This window comes from Eufriesea mexicana, unplaced genomic scaffold (assembly GCF_001483705.2).
Source record: "Eufriesea mexicana isolate 0111107269 unplaced genomic scaffold, ASM148370v2 scaffold354, whole genome shotgun sequence".
NCBI classification, from domain to species: Eukaryota; Metazoa; Arthropoda; class Insecta; order Hymenoptera; family Apidae; genus Eufriesea; species Eufriesea mexicana.
Genome location: NW_016908520.1, coordinates 528,618 through 551,896, shown reverse-complemented (window position 1 = coordinate 551,896; position 23,279 = coordinate 528,618). Strand labels below are relative to the sequence as shown.

Genomic DNA, 23,279 nt, shown 5'->3' with positions numbered 1-23,279 from the left:
CAGCAGGAAAGACGTACCTTTTACCTCCTTTTAACGTTGTCTTTATTGTCCCAATCAATTCCATGTGCCACAATCCATTATTTCTGCAGATTTTATAGTTTCCAAGTTCCTATAGATATTTTTACACGTTTTAGTTTTAATGCAATATTTACTCTCTATATTCAATTTATCTTTAACTTTCATAACTATTACCAATTGTTCATTCTCCATCTCTTCAATGATCTTCATATTTCCATGTCGATGCCACACATCTTTCTCTCTCGATACATATGCTGCCTCTTTTATGTTTCTTGACATAATGTACATTTCTTCTTCTCACTGCTATCATTCAAACCTCTCTCCTTTCTCCATGTACCTTGGCTCCACCATTCTGAAATTTAACACATTGGCAAAGATCATTCTCTTTGATCACAGATATTAATATTTATTTAGATAAGGGATACAACATACCTTTCAATCTCACAGTATTCTCTATATCTTATTCTTAAAAGAGGACATTGCCTAAGTTAATTTCGTTCCCGTTTATCTGCCTGACGCATTTCCCTTTTATGAATCTTTATTTGACCACCAAACATTTATATCTAGTCGGGCATATGGATAGCTGATCTTGAATCCAATAGACATATCATACCTCACATATTTGTATTACTGCTATAACTTTTTCTCACAGTAACATATAATTCCTGGCATCTAATAGCTCTACATTAGTGATGCTCCGTGAGTCCAAGATTTTTCTACTGTTGCACGTGCCTATTTATTTCAACAGAATATTGTCTTGCCCTACTCTATGTTGTTATACCGAAAAAACGAAATCCACACACCTAATTTCAGAAATAGAAGTCAAAAGAGTCTATTACACAGCACGATCTGTGACCCACTTACACTTTCGGCACTATTTTTTGAAAGCACACGCTGGAAGCAAAAAAAAAATATCCAATTCCGTTAAAGAAGAATTCACTCTACACGGATAAGTAAAAAAAACCGGAGTCAGAAGCCTAATTTTGGAAATACAAGATAAAAAAAGTATACTGCGCAGCACGACCTGTCACCCACTAACACTTTCGGCACTATATTTGGAAAACGCACGCACGAAACGCAAAAAAAGTATCCAATCCCGTTAAGGAAAAATTCACTCTACGCTGATAATTAAAAAAAACCAGAGTCAAAAGCCTAATTTTCTAAATATAAGCCAAAAAAGTAAACTGCGCAGCACGATCTGAGAGCCACCGACACTTTCGGCACTATATTTGGAAAACGCACGCACGAAACGCAAAAAAAGTATCCAATCCCGTTAAGGAAAGATTCACTCTACGCTGATAAATAAGAAAAACCGGAGTGAAAAGCCTAATTTTCTAAATATAAGCTAAAAAAGTAAACTGCGCAGCACGACCTGTCACCCACTAACACTTTCGGCACTATTTTTGGAAAACGCATGCACGAAATTCGGCACTATATTTGGAAAACGCACGCACGAAACGCAAAAAAAGTATCCAATCCCGTTAAGGAAAGATTCACTCTACGCTGATAAATAAGAAAAACCGGAGTGAAAAGCCTAATTTTCTAAATATAAGCAAAAAAAGTATACTGCGCAGCACGACCTGTCACCCGCTAACACTTTCGGCACTATATTTGGAAAACGCACGCACGAAACGCAAAAAAAGTATCCAATCCCGTTAAGGAAAAATTCACTCTACGCTGATAATTAAAAAAAACCAGAGTCAAAAGCCTAATTTTCTAAATATAAGCCATAAAAGTAAACTGCGCAGCACGATCTGAGAGCCACCGACACTTTCGGCACTATATTTGGAAAACGCACGCACGAAACGCAAAAAAAGTATCCAATCCCGTTAAGGAAAGATTCACTCTACGCTGATAAATAAGAAAAACCGGAGTGAAAAGCCTAATTTTCTAAATATAAGCTAAAAAAGTAAACTGCGCAGCACGACCTGTCACCCACTAACACTTTCGGCACTATTTTTGGAAAACGCATGCACGAAATGCAAAAAAAGTATCCAATCCCGTTAAGGAAAGATTCACTCTACGCTGATAAATAAGAAAAACCGGAGTGAAAAGCCTAATTTTCTAAATATAAGCTAAAAAAGTAAATTGCGCAGCACGACCTGTCACCCACTAACACTTTCGGCACTATTTTTGGAAAACGCACGCACGAAACGCAAAAAAAGTATCCAATCCCGTTATGGAAAGATTCACTCTACGCTGATAAGTAAAAAAAACCGGAGTCGAAAGCCAAATTTTCTAAATATAAGCCAAAAAAGTAAACTGCGCAGCACGATCTGAGAGCCACCGACACTTTCGGCACTATTTTTCGAAAACGCACGCTTGAAACGCAAAAAAAGTATCCAATCCCGTTAAGGGAAGATTCACTCTACGCTGATAAGTAAAAAAAACCGGAGTCGAAAGCCTAATTTTCTAAATATAAGCCAAAAAAGTAAACTGCGCAGCACGATCTGAGAGTCACTGACACTTTCGGCACTATTTTTCGAAAACGCACGCTCGAAATGCAAGAAAAAATAATCAATCCCGTTAGAGAAAATTCCACTCTACACTGGTATGTAAAAAAAACCTAACCGAAAATCCTAATTGCAGTAATATAAGTGAGAAAAGTAAACTGTGTAGTACGATGTCGCAGGAGCTTGCTTTTCCGCCACTTTATTTCATATCTGTACCTTCAATCGTAAAATAATTGCCCTACTGGTTGGTGAACAATCTATTCTAGCAGGAGTAATGAAATATCTTAATCCACAGAGGAAGTTTAGAATGTATAAGCAATAATACCTTATCTACTTCGCAATTGAATATCAAGGTTGATGAAAAAATTGCAAAAACTGTTAACAAGCTGTCTATTCAGAGTAGAAATATTTAAATATATTACTGGACAATCAAGCTCTAGAATCTACTACAGTGGACGGTTGGGGACTGTGCGATAGTATTACACGATTCGCACTCACACTGCTTCATTTCACGCATGTATCGTTATACGATTTTCACTATGTCAAATTATTATTTTTTACACGTAATATATTAGCACCGAAGAAATGTTCACAGTTAGTAATCCTGAACTTCGTAAATTTCTCACAATTTCTTAAACTTTCGCTGTATCTTATTCGTAAATATTGCAATAATGTTACAAACGTAACCTACAACTGGAATATCGCGAACTAATACCCGAAACGTCGCGTTATAGTTCTTATATATATATTTCCTCAGTTGTAGCAATTAAAACTTCAATCAGCGATATCACTACTTTACGAAACGTTTTGTGGAAATCTTTAATATTTCACTTTGACGTACAAAATTATTCCACTATTTGTTACCGGTATGTTCGTTGGGCGCGGAACTGAAGATAACTGACGCTAGACAATCTGTGCGTTTTTCTCGCGGGAAAATGCTGCGTCTTTGAAATAGCCATATGCTAAAGTATCGATGTAGAATATCAAACAACCTATCTTATATTTATTAATATCAATGAAGCAAATACAAATCCGTTTCCCTTACGAAAATGACAAATAATAAATGCTTAATTTCTACAGCAAAACCGTTATAAATTAATAAAAATAATTATAAAATTAATAATAAAATTATAATATATAGTAATACATAATACGTATATAAATTAGTTACAAAATTTTATAAATGAGCATTATGATCACCTTTATTGACAATACTCCTTGGGAAAATTAGTTTCTAATGTATATTTTTCCATTGCTAATAAGATGAGTTTATATTCAGTTTCAAGTGTACTTATAACAAACGTGAAATGTTATTGTTAAAATTAAGATTGATTAAATAGTAGTTTTAATAAAACAGTTCACCTAACCTATGCTGTGATGGATGTCAGAAATAAAACAATAAAACAATACAAATTACTATCACACATTCTCCTTTCTTCTTTTTAATCTCTTAACACCCCCCTAAAAAATTTTACATTCTTTAACAAATTTGGGTCATTCAGTGGTTTAGTTAGACAATCAGCATTTGTTTCTTTATTTGGCATGTAACAAATTTGAACGTTCTTAGTTTTTACTACATCTCCCATATAACAACATTTTTCTATGTAGGAGCTTAGATTTAATATTCTACATTTGTTGCATTCAATCTATTCACATATCACAATCTTTCTCACCTTCTTTTCCAGTAGGACTTCACATATCAGTCTATATATCCACACAACACATTTCATTGGTTTCTGTTCCTTTTTCAAATTCAAGACAATACACACCCTCAAATATATTAATATTCCCTTCAATCTATTCATGTCCATCATTTTAGGATCATGGTTAAATTATAACAGACATCCTAACTGCAAATGAGATGTCTGGCAAGACATAAGTATTCAAATACATGAATTTCCCTAATAATTCTGGATATTCATTGAATTATGGTGGATTTGTTCTTCCTCTCAGCAACCCCATTGCATTGCAGTGTTCTTGCTGGACTGAAATCATGTTTTATTTTCTTTTGATTTAAACAAACCTAAAGATCTTGTCTGACAAACTCACCTCTATTGTCTAAGCATATAAGTACTTTTCAGTTTCTTCACAGATTAATTTTCTTCAAATGTTACCAATATTTTTATTTCCTCAGCTGATACTTTTCCTATAAGAGCAAGACCAATAATCACTTTCGAATAATCATCAATAGATAAGATGTACCTTTTACCTCTTTTTGACATTGGCTTCACTGGTCCAATCAAATCCATGTGTCACAGCCCCATTATTCCTGATGTTTTTATAGTTTCCTATGTGTGTTCCTACGGATGTTTGCCTTAAAGCAACATTCACACTCTATATTCAATTTATATTTACCTATCAGAATTATTACCAATTCTTCATTCTCCATCTCTTCAATGAACTTTATATTTGCATGTCGATGCCACACATCTTTCTCTGTTGATACATATGCTGCCTCTTTTTTATTCCTTGATTCTACGTAATATACATTTCCTCTTCTCACTGCTATCATTAGAACTTCTTTCCTTTCTTTATGTACCTCAGCTCCATCAATCTGAAACTTAGCAGAATAGTAATAATCAGTGACTTTGACCACTGATATTAATATTTATTTAGATCAGGAATACGACATATCTTTCTATCTCAGTGTATTCTCTTTATTCTGTTCTCATAAGAGGACATCACTTAAATTAATTTTATTCCTTTTTGTCCGCCTAAATCATCCCCCCTTTCTGAATTTTTATTTAATCATCAAATATTTCTATCCTGTGTGTCATATGGTTAGACAACCTAAAATTCAATAGCATATCATACCTTACATATTTTTACTACTGCTTCAATTTTTTTTAACTATAAAATATAATTCTCTCTGAAAATTTCTAAACATTACCGATTCCATTAATTACTATTTTTCCGCTATAATAACCAATAATTTATTATTTTTTTCACTGTTATTACAAATTTACATCGTCGACAATTTGTTATTAACGATATTAATTTGTTAATAATAAATTTCAAGATTTATACGTTTATTTTTATTTTTTATTTATTTTATACAATAACAGAACTTCTCGTAAAAATCCAAGAATATGCATAGAAAATAAATGAACTCGGGTGTTCATTTTTAAACTTTGATAACCAATTATAACTATTCGGAAGCAGGAATAATTAAAATTACAGGCGGCGATGGACTCGTAATACTCTCACCTAATTTTTAACACTGCAACGAACCCCCTAACATTCTTACTAAAAAGTATAAAAATGTAATACTTCATTTCATCCAAAACTCGTGTCTACCTAAAAAAGAAACTCACATTTTTCTGAACCTGATGATGATACAGCAAACTCTATTTCGGACTCGTGTTCAGAAAATTAAACTCTACAAGAATCACCTAACCCTTTGCACTCGAGAGACGCCTCCCAGTTGCCATTTAATCAGATTCTAAAGATGGATATTAATTAATATATCAAATTTAAAATTACCCAACGATGCATGGAATATCAAAGTAAAATAATTTGTATACGATTTCGTATTTACCGTTTTAAAATTATCGTCGATTTTATGGCAAAAAGTCTTTGAATTACTATTTTTCTGTAACGAAAAAATCGTGTCCAGTGCAAAGGTTTAAAAATACCCTCGACTTAATGGCAGAAAGTCTTCGATTACTATTTTTCTGTAACGAAAAAATCGTCCAGTGTAAAAGAGTAAATTGGTAATGGGAGTAATGGAGTATTGTACGATGTTGAAAGTCTTCGAATTACTATTTTCCTGTAACAAAAAAATCGTCAAGTGCAAAGGACTAATATATATTACAGATCATGGACAAATTTAAAATTTGTTGAACACTGTAATTGAACGATTAAAAACTAATAGCAAATGAAATTATCGAAAGAAGATTTATTGACTGTGACTATTAATTATCGATCATTAACTACTACCACGAAGAGTTATTAAAAATAGAATTACCCAGATCGTTAAGTCCTTCTTTCTCCTTAGAATCGCTGTTAATTGGGAGGTTTGGAAATGGTGATAAATGAAGGAAAAAACTGGAAGGAGTTCCGTCAGACTTCATTAAAAGTATAGATTCGTCGTGGAACCGTTTTATAGACACCTTTCATGAAAATCGCCCAAGAAGCGGAAGGCCTTTTCCCGAGGCTTTCCCTTGTTATAAAGGCAACGCTCGAAAATAGGAACGTAAACGGGAAGACTTTCATGAAACAGATCGATGAACGTTATTCCTAATGGCATTTAAAAATAAAGGGGATTCATTACTCGGAGTCAAGAGGCCGGGAACGCGTCAGGTGTTAAATGTAAAAGCGCGAAGGGTAAAAACTGGGTCACTAAGAGGCGAAAGATTTAAGGGTATCATAAAAATTCTACCGGTTTGCTTTTGTGTCTCGACAAAGCGCGCCTCCAAACACTCCGGAACTCGTGAAAATGTTTTTCGTCGCCATTTAATTCTGCTAATATCAAAGCACCTCGCCTTTCTAGTGTGCACCATCGACCAAAAAGATCGCAGACATTCATTTTACCACATTGTTTCGAGATTCCTTATTTTCCAAACACATTTTTCCACCTTATCAAATCATTCGATACATATACATATTATTCTCGAATTTGATATATTTTATAATAATTTTTTAACCGAAATAAAATTGTTTCTTTTGGGAAAAACAGGAAACGCAAAAACGGTGAGGAACGACAACAGTTCCCGGTTCGGCAAATTCATGCAGGTGTGCTTCGACAGCAAGTGGATGATCAAGGGCTGCATCATTCAGGATTACCTGCTGGAGCAGAGTCGCATAACTTTCCAGAGCGCCGGCGAGAGGAATTATCACGTGTTCTATCAGCTGGTCGAAACAGGGACCAGGGACAAGGAATTCGCGGAACAATATAAACTGATGCCAGCCAGCCACTACAAGTATTTGAATCAGTCTGGCTGTGTGAAGATCGATGGAATCTCCGACTGCAAGAAGCTCGACGCCCTTAGACTTGCGTTTAACGTGTTACAGGTAATTAGTCGGTACACACCGAGTGGTGCCATCAAAGGCTACGGTTTATTGGTGTTAATGGTCTGTGCAAGCAGCTCCGTATAGTCGAGATGTTCGAATTTTCTCCATCTTATCTCTAAAGCTTCCTCGAGACTCACGAAATGCATCTGGAAAAGTAAAATTTAAATATGTAATAGAAATGTCATTCCAAACATTCACGTTGATATCAGAAATGTTATTTCGATAATTATTGGAAATTTTTCCTGACAAAATCAATGTTAATTACGATTCTGAGTAGTCGAAATTACTAGAGAGTAGCGTGCATACACTCGTAATAACTTTTTCAAATGTGTATTCCGGTCAACTGACTTGCCTCTTTAGCTTTATAAATTACTGCGCCATCGAGGATTTATTTTATCCTTACCCGCCACTGAGATGCACTTTCGTTTTTGTAGGTCGCGCCGGAAATGTGCGAGGGTATTTTCAGAGTCCTGTCCGCCATTCTTTGGTTGGGGAATTTAAACTTCGAGGACGTGGACGGCGAAAGATGCGAGCTAACTAAAGAGGACCTTGACATCGTTGGTACGGTTGCTCCTTTGCTCGGACTGCATGTCGAGGATCTGACGAAGGTGGTGCTGATACGGCAGATAAATGTTCGGGGGAACATCACCGAGATACCACTGAAGGTGCAAGAAGCCCGTGAAAATAGACACGCTATGGCGAAAGCGTTGTACTCGAGAACGTTCGCCTGGTTGATCAATCATATCAACAATTGCACGAACCCTGGGCAAGACAGCTCGAGGTTTCTCGGTGTTTTGGATATATTTGGCTTCGAGAACTTCGCCGTGAACAGCTTCGAACAACTCTGTATCAATTACACGAACGAGAAGCTGCACAAGTTTTTCAATCACTACGTGTTCGCTTTAGAACAGGAACTCGTAAGTCGTTTCTAAGCATTCTCGTTTCCCTATATATTTAGTCGGCTATATGACACGATTAACGATCATGTCACATGATAGGGTGAGATAACGGGCTTGTTACATAACTGATAGGGTGAAATTGAATTGACCTCGATAGGGTAGGCAGCGAGGGTAATGGAATCGGATTTTTGCATATTTCTTATATGATAGTTAATAAAATATCGAGAATACGTGTTATAGATAGTTTGAGGTTAGCCTTTTCGAATGTTTCTAAAGTCATTGTCGCTCCGTCTTACCATAGTCGAGGGTTAATGATAAAAGTAAACTCGTTCCAAAGTTGATTAGGTGACACTTGTCCTTCCATGTCGGCTATCGTAACACGTGAAACGTTTTGAATTTCAGTACCGACAGGAAGAGATCCAATATTCTCATATCACCTTCACGGACAACACCATGTGCCTGGAATTAATCGAGAAACCTCCACGATGTGTTCTTAAGTTACTAACCGAACAGTGCCATATGCCAAAAGGCTCGGACCTAGCTTACCTGACCAATTTGCACGCAGAATTCGAGAACCATCCCTGCTACGTGAAAGGGGACGACCGACGAAAATGGGAAAAAGAGTTTGGCGTAAAACATTATGCGGGTTGTGTTACCTACACCGTCGAAGGATTCGTGGATAAAAACCGAGATGTACAGCAAGACGTATTCTTCGACTTCATGTCTAGGAGCACGAACGAATTTGTGCAAGAAATTACGGTTTATCAAGATCTTCTGGGGTGCACGGTGGCTCGTGCAAGCGGAAACGCGACTACGATGTCTCGTGGAACTTCCAAGGGTAAACCAACGCTCTGCGATTCCTTTAGACATCAGCTGCAAGCTTTGGTCGATGTTCTTCAAGCTACTACACCTTGGTACGCTAGATGCATTAAACCCAATATGCAGAAAATAGCGAACCACTATGACGAGAAATTGGTTTTGGACCAGTTGAAGTATTTGGGCATGCTGGACATTATTAGAATCAGGAAGGAAGGCTTTCCTATACACATGCCGTTCCATGACTTCATAGCAAGATATCGTTGTCTAGAGAAAGGACGTTTGTCACGTTCCTACAATGAGAAAGAAGCTGTTAGATGTTTGGTCAGTAGTCAAGGTATACCGGAGACTGAGTGGCAAATAGGAAAAACAAAGGTGTTTTTGAGAAGCTATGTGCACGAACCTCTAGAAGATTGCAGAAATCAAATGGTTACCAGTAATGCTGTAATGATACAGAAAATATGGAGGGGTCACGTAATTCGACGGGGTAAGTTATTTCTAATTGATAATATATTTCTTATTTTATCTTAAAACTAAAAGAGAAATCATTTTTGCAGAATACAAACGTATAAAAGACGCTGCATTGAAGGTGCAACATGCATACCGAGGCTGGAAGCTGAGAATAATGTTCATTAGAAAACGAAGAGCGGCCATTGTGATACAGAGTCATCTGCGTGGCGTCTTTGCAAGAGAGGTTGCAGCGGCTTTGAGAGAGATGAGACGGGTAGATGAAGAGATGAGAAAGAGGGAGAGACTGGAAGAGGAGAGAAGATTGATGGAGGATAAGAAGGCTCTAGAAGAAAGTCAAAGGTATTATGAAATAATGATTCTGAAATTCTATGATGCGACACGTCTATTTCAGTATACAAATTACCGTGGCCATCGAACAGGGCAGTCGTTCGTTTGTATGTTAATAGTATTTCTATTTGTGCCCCTTGTAGCGCTCAGTACAATGGTATTATCGGAATGGAACCTGGGTAAGTTCGTCGGTAGTTCGATATGACGAATTAAGAACCCTTGCAGCATGATGAATTCACTAGGAATAATTGCTTTTAACATAAATGCAGCGTTTAGTATCACCAAGTACACGCACACCAGCACCTGACTAATTTGTGTGCTTGATAACTAAAATGATTATTAAATTCTGATCAAATAAAATTGCGTTTCAATATATTCATACATGCTATTTCATTTTGCAGAAAAGCTCAAGAAGAGATTGCTGCATTGTCACAAATGGCAGAACAAATGAATTCTAAGATGGCAGCCTCTGACTTGCAATCTGTGGATCTGGACAACCTATTTTCATTCCTGTCTGATGTACAATCGACAAAGGGTAATCAGATCATTGAAGAAATTGGCGAACAAATGGATGAACTAGTAGAAGACCTTGATGTGGAACTAGAAACTGTAATACAACAAGAAATGGAAATGAATTCAAAAGCAGAATCTAAAGCAAACACTCCAAATGGACAAGAAATTCCATCACCTCTACAACCACCAACTCAACAGCAACAACAGCAACAAAGGATACCTTGTGCAACTACTGGTAAACTTGGGCAGCCAAGTCTTCCTGAGCCCACTGAACCACCTCCACCTCCACCACCTCCAGCTGCAACCTTAACGATGAATGGAGATTCTACAACTGACAATGGGGAACCAATCTACGAGTCCGTCTTACCGCGTGAAGAGAATAGTCCTAGCAGTCCAATTTTGGTTAACGGAAACTCTGGACCATTAATTAATGGTGAATCCTGTGGTTCACCTCCACCTGTACCGAATAACAAGATCGTTAAAGAACCGGTTGCTGGTAGCCCTCCATCCAGGCCAGAATCTAGGAATTCGAATAATCACCATTTACATCATAATCACCATCAACCAGTACCCCAACAGCAACAGAATGGTCATGATCAGCAACAGCAACAACAGCAAATACAACAGTCTCAACAGCCACCTGTGGAAAGAGAACAGAGACGCAAATGTAGAGTGGAGCGTAAACTTCAAGAATTGGAGGATAAAAAGGAGCCTGATAACGAAATTACTTATCACGATATCGTGGAATTTGCACAGAATTATTTCAATAGTCACGAAAGATCTCCAGAGGGTACGATTATGGCTACGCTTACTAGAATAAAGAGTGTAGAATATATTCCAAAGTATGAAATGGTTACCTATTACAAAGGATCTACTATACCGAATTCCCACATTCATATGTACGATCCTGATAACGTTAATGTGGCTTGCTCAGTTTTTAGAGTATGTAATTATTTATGATCACTGTTGCGTTCTTTCCTAAATTTTGAAACTAACGTCTATCTTTTTCAACTTTTAGGATCTTTGTAAGTACCTAAGGGGAGAAATGAAGTTAGACCAGGAAATTGCAACTATTCAGAGCATAATCGGCTACGGCATTGAACGTGAAGAATTAAGAGATGAGATTTTTGTTCAATGTATGAGACAAGCAACGAACAATCCTAACCCAGAATGGGCTGAAAGAGAGTGGTTATTGCTCTGTTTAGCTATTGTTGCTTTTCAACCTAGTAAACTATTGTATAAGTACTTCGTATCTTTCTTAAGAAAGAATTTGGCCCTTGAGGGCAAACTTCGTCAGTATGTTCAATGGTGCGTGGATAATTGTAAGAACATGAAGGTTTCCTGTAGACAACATCCTCCATCGACGGTCGAGATTGCGGCCATGAGACGATTAGGCACCATAGTTTGTCGATTTTTCTTTTTGGATGGAAGAACCAAAGCAATCGATGTACATCCAACTGACACTGCCGCCGATGCTGTTGCTAAATTAGGTGAAAAATTGGGTCTGAGATCTTTAGAAGGTTGGGCAATTTACCAAAGTAGGCCAGATGGTGAGGAACATGTTCGAGCACATGATTACCTGTATGATCTTATAGCCGCTTGGGAAATGTAAGTTCTTATTCCCAATTATTATCGATGAATTTTTGTATATTGATTTTACTTTACATTATACATCATATTGTATTCTTTCAGGAAACAATGCAAACTGAACACAGCGCAATCAACATTTTCCACACTTCGTCGAGGAAACAATGCTACTTTGGGAAGTGGTGATAATCGCTTCGTTTTTAAGCGAAGACTATTTCGAAACACTCGAGAAATATCTCAAGATCCTGTTGAAGTAAACATGCTGTACGCTCAAGCTGTGTATAACGTAGTAAAGGTAAATTAAAAAAGAATAGGATTGAAACACTTACTTCATTTTGTTCTTATGAAAATTATTCCTCTGTATTTTCTTTTTCCAGTGTGACGATTTTCCAGTATCAGAGAAAGTCGCGCTCCAGTTGGCAGGCTTACAAGCACAAGTCGCCTTAGGTGATCCAAAAGATAATGATAGACTGGACTATTACAGTGAAGTGGACAGTTTCTTGCCTTATCGAATCAGTCGTGCCCGAGGTGATGATGTTTGGGTGCCAATAATAGCGCAGGCACACAGACAGTATGGCGCCGGCCGTAAAGAATTGGCGGCCAAAGTATTGTATTTATCTTGTGTGATGCAATACCCTCTTTATGGCACGACCATGTTCAATGTAACTTATCGAGGCTATTGGTCTTATGGTAATCAATTGATCTTGGGTATCAACTGTGACGGTCTAATGTTGATCAAACCAGATGACAAATTCGTCTTATCAGAGTATCGTTATCAAGACGTTGAAAGCATTATGCTAGACCCAAGCGATTCTTTCATAACTCTATCTCTTCTTCGTCATAATCCCGACAGCTCACATAAATGTTTCGTTTTCGAGACACCACAGAAAAACGAAATAGGTAGTCTAATTGTTAGCTACTGCCCAGCATTGGCAGGTTGGATCACGGAAAATGAGGTTCCTACTAAGAAACTCAAGTGTATTACTAACGAAGATCGTATTAGACTCTATCATAATTTAGTCAATTGCCGAAGAACGCTAGTAGACGCAGAAATACTGAGGAAACCTCAAGATTCTGGAGGCGGTTTCTTGAGAAACACTTTACGAAGGTTGTCTAAACATAGAATAGAAAAGCTTAGACAGGAACATGGTAGTGCAACCGATCATGGTGAAACTTACAAAGGATTCCCGTATGCATACTGGGCATTCAGCAGACAAACTATACCTCAAAGTCTTTTGAAACTACCAGACCCAGACGAGCAGATGGCTCTTAGCGTATTCCAATTAATTTTGACCTACGCTGGTCTGGGGCAAAACGGAGACACGGTTCGTAGGGTAGAGGATGAACATGTGAATTTAATACAAACAGTAATGGAACGTTGCATAAGGAAAGAAAATTTGTTAGGCGAACTGTACCTTCAATTAATTAAACAAACTACTGATCATCCTGATCCTAATAGTCGGGTGAATCTCCGGCATTGGGCGTTGCTTTCCCTGGCCTGCTCCGTTATTTTACCTCCACAGAAAGTTATTCGAAAGTATCTGATAGCGCATTTGAAACGATGCGCTAGTGATTACGTTACCGAGGAGGGAAAATACGCCCGATTTGCTGAAAAGTGCCTTTACAAGACGCAGGGCACAAGAAGAAGACAGTGGCCACCGAGTAGGGAGGAGATAATGTGCACGATTAATCGCAGGCCTATTTACGCTAGGTTCCACTTTATGGATGGACAGTATCATGCCGTCGAGTTCCACCCATCAGCAACTGCTAGAGACGTTATGGAGATCATCAAAACTAAAATTGGTCTGGAAGAAATTGCCATGGGTAATTAATGTCAAATTAACTTTAACCTTCTGTCTTTACTGGTATATACATACTTATCATAAAACTGGAATTTATAGGGTATGCCATTTATGAGGTCCTAGGACCAACCGAACGAGCATTAATAGCGGAAGAGAAAATTGCTGATGTAATGTCGAAATGGGAGCGTTACAGAACGGCGAACGCACAGCAGAATCAATCACAGAGAAAGCACGCACATCACTTCTTCTTATTTAAGAAACATTTGTTCCTTGATCAGTATATGAATCTTGACGACCCGGTGGAAAAAGAATTACTTTATCATCAAGTACTGCATGATCTGCGTGCTGACAGATTCCCTATAACAGAGAAAGAGGCTGTAAATAATTTTTCTTATCCTAATATTTGTTAATATCAAGTATGTTATGATACAGATTAATAAATTGATAACCTGCTTTCAGATGATGTTGACAGCGTTACAAGCTCAACTGGAACTCAGCGATTGTGAAGACGCCGTGTCGGATTATGATTACCGCACTATCTCAACTCACTGCCTACCCCAAAGACTGGTTCCAATCTTATGCATAGAAGGTGTACTCCAACACCATCAATCATTACGAGGAATGACACCACCTGAAGCAAAGAAAGCTTTCTTAAATTTAATTCAATCGTGGCCACTTCACAGAGCTACAATATTCGATGTTATGCAATCGTTTACCTCGAACTGGCCACGTGTTTTATGGTTGGCCGTTGATCAGCAAGGTCTTCATCTTCTGGAGCATCGTTCCAGGAATACTCTTTGTACCTACGAATATAGCAGTATTCTCAGTTATAGCCCAGCTGTTAATTGTTTAATGATTATCACTGGGACTGATAAGAAGCAGAGTAAAGTAATCCTTACTACATCTCAGGTAATACTTTTCTCCAAAATTTATGCTACGGTATATAAATTTTATATTAAGGTGCCTGAATTACAAACCTCCTTATTTGTCCTTGTTTAACTGCAGGCACATCAAATTGCAAATTTAATTCGAGAATATATGGATGTTCTTCAATCACCACCGGAAATTCCGAAAAGGGAATCGGCGATTGCTCAACAGATAACACAGCAACCGATTCAACAACCTTCGACAAATCTTCCGGTTGCTGCTGGTGGTCGAAAATCTCGACCTGCTTCGGTATTACACAGAGGTGCTCCAGTGATACAATCGCAAGCTAGTTAAAAAGTTAGGTATCATATTAGATGCGATACTTCTCTTCAACCTTATACTCTACTCATTACCTCACATATATAAACTTTTATTCCTTTATTATATTTATTCGATATGCACTTAATTTAACGTTAATCGTACTCTTAAGTCCCTTGAATTCGCATAATTTCGTAATATTTATTCGTTAAATCGTTTTATGCGCTTTCTACGTTTTAAATCGAATGTTTTTATAATTGTACGTTTGGCGCGAATCAGCACACCTTAGCTATAGTATCAGGTTGCAGAGAGAAGGTATCTCTATAGTTAGTAACGCTTTATCGGCAAGGCCTATCAAGCGACGAATAAAGTCTCGTCGCAACGAGACGGCACTAGCCTAGAAATACTTTTTTCTTCCAGTATTTATTCGATTAGCTTAGAGCTCGAGAGATGTCGAAAGAAAAATAGCTGCTGCCGCGGAGAGAGTAGATTAGCGAGTGGATCGACAAATAACTGCCATTTTACGATTTTAATAACTAGAAAGCTGTCGAAGACTTCTATTTCTATTTGTCCGTCATTGTCGTTGCCTTTTTTACGAGCGATTGTCAATGTTTTTTATACGGTTTTTTGCAGGATATACGACACAGCCATGAAACTCAGTAATTATTCAATCAGTTGTTAAATATTAATCCGATGTATGGTGTAACACTTTTGGCATATCAGTTTTTGTATCGTTCGCCGAAGGGTGATTATGACACTTTTGATATCGTTTTAAACAATATCGGGAACGACCAATTCATTCACCTTACGTTTTCAATTTTGTCTCTCTTGTTAATCACTCTTCAACGATACGATAATACACGACATGTAAAATGTCAGATTCCGCCGTATTACAATCAACGATAACATTTTAAGTGTTAACCTTGCGCAAAATTTAAATACGATTATATACGTATTATATTTAAACGCAATATTTCACGTAAAAATTTTACTTGACATATAGTAAATAATAATATAAAGATATACAGATATAATATCTTGGAAAAAGGTGGCAAAGGCAAATTGTTTTGACTCGTATTTCAAAATTGTTCGAGCACGTTCCAAAATGAAAGTCGAATGATAACTAACCTCCATTTTATAGACAATCCTTTCGTGCTATCGTCCCCTTTCTCGTAAAATTTATAATTATGAGGTTGAAGAAATGTATAATGAAGGAAATTATCATTCACGCGGAGGTTCAATGAGAATCCGTAATTCCGACGCGATCGCATCGATCGAAAATTGCCACGAAATTGCGTCCAAAGAAATTTCTTTCTTTAATCCAAAATCGCTCGATATCTTGATGTGTAAATATTAAGCAAAGATAAAAGAATTAAACTTAAAAATGATAACAATAGGTTCCAAGCGAAATTCTCCAGTGTTCAGTGATTACATTTCCACATTAAATTAGTCTTACAGCTCTCTTATATACAGAAATGATATTATCTAATTGTAATTTAACCCTTTCAAATGCAATCTTTCGTAGTACGAGATAAATAGAAAGAATTGAAACTTTTGAATCTATACTGTTTACGGTTCGTAATGTAGGAATACGATTCGTTTTTGCTAATATTACTCTTTTTAACGAGCGAGATAATTGCTCAACGATGTAACGATTACGAAGTCCAATATCACTAACAAAAGGTTACAGAATAAAAACACTTTTTACGGGACACAGTCAAGAAAGGGTTAATACAAGGTTAAACGAGAATCTTCTCTAAGAATCTTCTGTCGAACACTGGAGTTCATAAAAAATCCTGAGTTTATTTGGACCAAGATTTCGTCCCGAAGACTCGAACCATTGTTAGATCCTTATTTACGCGTTAATACTGAAACGCGAAAAGAATTGTAAGACCACATACATGTAAAGAAAGAAAGAAAACGGAACGGAATTAATTTCGCGATAAGCGCGCCATCTAGCTATTGGCGACGGAAAGTAATTACAGACTCAATTATTTCTTGTGTAATGTTACAAAAAATGTAATGCAATGCGTAATAAGGATCGATCATAGAAATCGTAAGTCATAAAGGATCGAGAATTCGTCGTGACGAAACGAGAAGTTAGTGTATCCTCTATGATCTGTATTTATTCCAATTTCCTTTCCGGGAGTTTGGCTAAGATTCTACGAGTGCAGATACAGACTGTGATCCGCTTTGGGTGTCCTTAGTCTTCGAGAGCTGTTTAACGAGTGAGACTTCGTGTTAACTAATTAAAAAAACAAAAAAAAGAAGGAACAGGCTAAAGAAGAGGTGAGCACGTGTGCATGTGTGCATGTATGTGTGCGTGTGGAAGACGGTGAGTAAAAGGTCGTGTGAACGTGTAAAAGAACGTTACGGAATAAGGATGTGATTTTGCGATGCATGCATGATACTTAAAATAAAAAAAGGGAAAGGGGAGAGAAGTATGCTATCCCCTGTATGTGTAGCTTAAGCAAAATAAATTATTGGTTGATGATGTTATATTGAAATATTTAAGAATGATCGACACTGTATATACTTATATATAAATAGACACGCATAGACGATACGCACATCGCGAATTACACTCAATTACACATGCGACATAACAGACTGTTGTAAACTCGGAAATACACGTACAAAGAGAATGATGGGGAGAGTTACACGCCTACATGTGACGAGAATATACATACTATTATATAAATATAAATATGAACATAAATATAAATATATAAATAAATAAATATATATATTGATTATTAATATACTCGAGCTATGTATAAGGATACAATAAAAGAAAGCGAAGCTTTAATATTGCAGATAATGACGATTTGTTTCTCCAGTAATAATTGTTTAACGAATGATTATTAAAGTTATTAAAAGGCAGATCAATCGAGATATTATGAAAATACGATCGTATATTTATACGAACGCAGACGGTATTGAAAATATAGATTATGTTGAATTGAAAATTGAGCCTAATAAATTAAAAATGTTCGAATATATTTTTTTAATAGACATAACCTAATTGAAACTACCGTTTTTCATGTATATATACATTTTTTATTTATTATTTTGTATACAATAATGAGACAAGTAACAGTACTCGCTTCGGTTTACGATTGCCCGTGCATTTGCAACCAAATAAAGTAATCCTCGCTAATATTTTCACATGTGATACATATTCGCTCAATTAAACGTTCTTTAATTGATTATGGCAACGAGGCAAACACAGCAAGCACAAAGGCAATCGTGCATACATAAGTTCTTTTTCAGATATGACAAAATAAATAGCTTCAAAAATGAGTATAAACTAGAATAAATGGAAAGAGAAAATAATCAAACATAAATCGTTACATTTAGTAGCGTTTTCATGTTTGCACGCACCATTTTCGGACATTCTGTTTATGTTCATTGAAAATGCGTTTTTTCTCATTTTAGGCCCCCTTCCCACGTCTATAAATACATGAAATACGTCGCAACAGTGACGAAAGTACGTTGACTCTTTTTTAGACTGTAACTGTAATAATCGCGCGTTCCATAAATTCAACAAAGTATGGCAGATGGAGCTGTCAACGAGAAATTCTTTCCAATGACGCGTTTCTACAGACACGTGTGAAAGTGGCCTCAAGATCGGCTAGAACTTCTGCACTATATATTATCATTATCTTTGCCATAATGGATCAAAACCGAAATGTCGATTTACGATGTGTATGAAAAATCTGTGCGTAGATCGTTCTGCTAAAATTTCATATAATAAATATCATTGAAATAGTCGTAGTTTTATAAAAAGAAATTTCTGTGTTCGATGAACAATGATCAGTAAATCACCGGTAGAATTATTTTGTTATTTACAAAAATACAATATCAAAATGGATCCATTTTGGCTAAGACAAGATCAATATTGCAACATATAAGAATTATATCACTTTTTCTTTTATATTATTTATGGAATACTATTTCTTCTGTAACGTTTTTTTTTTTTTTTTTTGGCACCTGTAACGAAATTAAAAAATGCTGCACGAATATATGAATAAAAGTATGAACTATTTAAATATGAACTTTAGAACGGATAAAATGCTAAGTCCGTTATTAAGTCTGTATAAACTCAATGCATGGCAAAAATTAGATATTCAATTTTCATTAATCTTAGATAATTAAAGTACAGTTCTCCTGATTATTTCATTTTTACCTAATATTTTATTTTAATTCACTTTTGTCATTAAAGTTATAGCATGAATCATCGATTCCATAGGAATATAGGCGTGTCTCAATGCTAACATTAAAAAATACACAGATACAATGATTAACGGGACGTGCAACTTTTACTTTTCATCTTTTCATCATTTTTGTCTCGTAAATTGTTCATTCACTCTATCAAACTAATATTCGGCACGTGCACGCAACACTGTTATATACTCAATCTTTAAATCGCATCCATTTCCCTGGTTTTCCCAATTGTATCGTAAAAATACTTTCTTCGTGTGAAAACAAATTCTTATTTGCATAACTTATCAGTGACTATGTGATATACTTCACAAATAACTCGGATACGTTCCACGGTGTGCTTATAATATCAAACAAGTGTTGCAATACTCGAAAATACGTGTTCAACGAAAAAGAAAAATAGAGGTACTCTTTTTACAACTTTTTAACCCTTTCCACTCGATCGTAAAGAAGGAACCATTCTAAACAAATTACGTAACGAACGATCGATAGGTTAATCGATCGTGAAATGTACACTGCACCTGTTGACTGCGCATATCGACTGCAAAGAACATAGGTTAGGCACGAAATATAATAGAAATTTTGTATCGGTTACATCCATTATTCGTTTTAGTGTCAAATATATTTTACTTACGAAAAAGTATTAAGAAATATAATAACGTAAGACTGGTAATTCAGTGTTTCTTTTGGACGAAGACCTTGAATTGATATTTCTGGAAATATTGGCCGAGGTCGCAAAATATTTCCGGTCACTGCCAAGAACCGAAGGCCATACTTCGAGCGGTCGCGAGTTTGCGATAATCGATTTTGGTGGGACAGTAGCCGATTGACATCGACCTCGAGAATAATCGCATCATTCGAGCATGTGTACCGTTAGATTTCGAGAAGTTTGTTCATCACTGTCTTTTATCAGCAATGTAATATAGAAAAGCCAAAATTAACTAAAGGAAATGAACGATTAATAAAGAATAGGTTATACCATAATCTACAATCTATAATAACGTACTTTCTGCTTATTGCGTACTCAATTACCCGCTTTAGAAAGTATTAAAAAATAAACATCCGATCGATCATTTCAAAATTACTTCTTATATTTCAATAATCCGATTTAATTACGTAACATACATTGAAAGAAACATCGAGTGCAAAGGGTTTTTGCTTATCATACTATATAGCCTCGTATAGGACTCACTGTTTGTCACAAAACACCGAAAGCGTTTTCATACAACGTTGTCCTCTCGTCATGTGTTCTCATTTCCTGCGAGGACAAATAGCAGATCTTCGTCAACAGGACTGGTAATGTATTTCCGACTCATTTGCACGAAATTAGCAGGTTAATTAATTTCAACGACACACACTTTTTCATAGTCATTTCTTTACGCACGCGTGTGTGTTCCCACTTTAAACGCCCCTCGATATATATTAAAATATCCCGTCGAAATATTTTAATATATCGGAATACGCGTATTTAAATGCCGGTCGGTAAATGTGTTCTCTACTACTTCTACGAAGAAGTGCTTGCGAGATTTGTCTGGGAATGCTTCGGTAATGAAATAAAATGAAGAAAAATCGAGGGAAGTAGCGTGAGTGAGACTCGTGCAAACGCAAGTAAAATACATTCACAATCATTCGAATTTACAATACGCACATAACGAATCATAGCTACGGAGTAATAATCGCTTATCACGCCCGATGTATTTCTAGATCGAATCCGACAATCGAGGAAATTAATATCGATATACGGGAAAAGAGAATTTTCGACTATACTAATTTCTTTTTTCTTTTTTTTACAGTAAATGTTAACGATTTATAACACTGAAAGGATAATCGACGAAAAAATGAAATACTTTTAATTACCACGGTAATACGACCGAAATCGAGTTGACTTGATTACGCTAATCGGCAGTAGCAATTTTTGCACACGAAATTACCACTCCCCAAGCAACGAGTAACAAGTAACCCGTACATTGACATCGAAATATTACCGAGTTAAGTAAAATTATTTTCTAAATTACTATTAACGATTAACGAAAATTTGGAATTCCTCCTGTTTCAGTTGTAACCCTTAAACGACATCTCGATTCGAGCCAGCAAAACATCGACAGATATATATATTTATATATATTAATATTCAGCACCAGATAATAACACTTCCGTAAATCACTATTAAGACTCACTACGATTAACGATATATAAATACAATCGAGAAATAAATAATGCTCATTTATAACGTTCGCTAATACAGTTCTTTTTGCGTACGAGCAAGGAAACACGTTTTAACGAGCTTCTAAACAGTAGGATGTATACGTATCAAACGGTTTCCGGTTCCATTATTCGATCCTACTTTAACATTCGTTCGGACGATCAATACGATCAAGTTTAACAAACTTGTCAACGAAGAGACAAACATAGATAGAGCAAGAAATATTTCTACGGTGAATTTTATAATTACAAAGTGGATGTGCAAGGTGGTGTTCTGCTAATGAAGAACAAAGAGGGAAGAAAGGGCAAAATTATTTGGCAAAACGTTGAAAGTTTGGTAAATTAATCCACCGTGTACATCATAAAAGCAACGCACAACTGTGAATACGCTTAATTCCTAATTCGATTGAAGAGCTCTTTCAAAAACCAATTTAACGAGTTCCCTGCTCGTAACGCTTCTCTATCACATTTATAAATTAGACTTCGGACTTCTCAGCTCGGCAACAATCACTGGTGTGTTTTCAACAAGGAAATAGGCTTAAGTTAGATAGAATTAGCACGATCAACAACGCAATAAATCTCGTTAAAAAGAAACTGCGACTGGACGTGTAGAACTTCGATCCTCGATGAGTCATTATCGTCTCGAAATGGCATTTTTCCTTCGTGTCCCATTAGGTTCATTAATCGGGCCTCTATCAAAATAACATTCTGCTCTGGAACATCGACGCCGATAATCAAAAACGCTTAACACTTTGTTCACTGGCACGCGTTCGTGTTTTCAAACGATTTTAATTCTACGAATGGTAAAAATCAATATTCCTTTATCGTGATAAATGTAGAATGCTAAATGTCGATAATATCCGATACTAACAAGGATAACGTGTTATTAGTTCCCAAGGTGTTAATTACAACGCGTTAATTAGACTTTCTATTTTCAATAACATTGCTGGTAAAACGTAATCTTAGGACTGCAATGTGTACGATCCGGATTCTATAGACTCTAACAAGAAAACTTATAGACGCTGATATAAGTTTTGTGCGAAGTATAACACGCGGGATAACATTTTGGCCTATACGAGGTGATCAATCCTCAATTATGCGCATCCGACGAACGACCAGCTGGGGTGCATATAAAAAAATAAATGTTTGTTCCCTAATTGTACGTTTAAACAGCTCGTGAGCATCGCACTGGGCGTTGGTCGACCTAACGCATTATTTTCTCCACTTGTTGTGCGCAAACCTCGGAAAGTAAAATAAGATACAAGTTGAATTGAAGTCAGAGAGAGAAAGCTTTCACTTCGCTTACAACGAAACGTACATTTCTTAATGCAAAACACTGTACGGAAAGAAGCAGCCCGTCTTTTCCATCTCCTTCTCGACTTCTCAACTATGCTCAGAAAAGCAAAGCGAAAATTAAAGATAAATTTTATTTGTCGTTTAAAAGATAATTTTCCTTCTCGCGGAAGCGTATTATTAATCGGAAAATGTGTTTAATAAATCACGAATGACGGAAAAGTTAATAATAGCCGGCTCGAAACCGCTTCTTACCGCACAGTGTCATTGCAATGTGCGATGCATCACTGTGCACGCATACTATGCATTTTATCACGCTGTATGTGCATGTGTACCGTTACATTTATATACATACACGCTTAGTTCTACAGAGACATTGTATTTTGAGAGCAACCGAACGGAATATTAAAATTAGAAAAAGATACAAAAGAAAAGAGGAGGGGGGGAAAAATAAAAGAACGAAAAGGGAGAAACGC

At 36.5% G+C, this 23,279-nt stretch overlaps 1 protein-coding gene across 2 annotated transcripts in view; it reads left to right on the top strand.

The window, feature by feature from the left end:
• Myo81F (unconventional myosin 81F) overlaps positions 1–15,123 on the top strand; it is a 71,028-nt gene extending 55,905 nt beyond the window's left edge. The window contains exons 5-16 of one of the 2 annotated variants that reach the window (XM_017912248.1): positions 7,150–7,484; positions 7,919–8,401; positions 8,786–9,686; positions 9,757–10,009; positions 10,141–10,176; positions 10,399–11,452; positions 11,529–12,118; positions 12,203–12,392; positions 12,475–13,921; positions 13,999–14,276; positions 14,359–14,808; positions 14,905–15,123. In XM_017912248.1, the coding sequence (XP_017767737.1) occupies positions 7,150–7,484; positions 7,919–8,401; positions 8,786–9,686; positions 9,757–10,009; positions 10,141–10,176; positions 10,399–11,452; positions 11,529–12,118; positions 12,203–12,392; positions 12,475–13,921; positions 13,999–14,276; positions 14,359–14,808; positions 14,905–15,120 (6,233 nt within the window). In that variant the 3' untranslated portion in view covers positions 15,121–15,123. The remainder of the gene's footprint in view (positions 1–7,149; positions 7,485–7,918; positions 8,402–8,785; positions 9,687–9,756; positions 10,010–10,140; positions 10,177–10,398; positions 11,453–11,528; positions 12,119–12,202; positions 12,393–12,474; positions 13,922–13,998; positions 14,277–14,358; positions 14,809–14,904) is intronic. The other variant, XM_017912247.1, reaches the window with a different exon arrangement.
• The last annotated feature ends 8,156 nt before the right edge of the window (positions 15,124–23,279 follow it).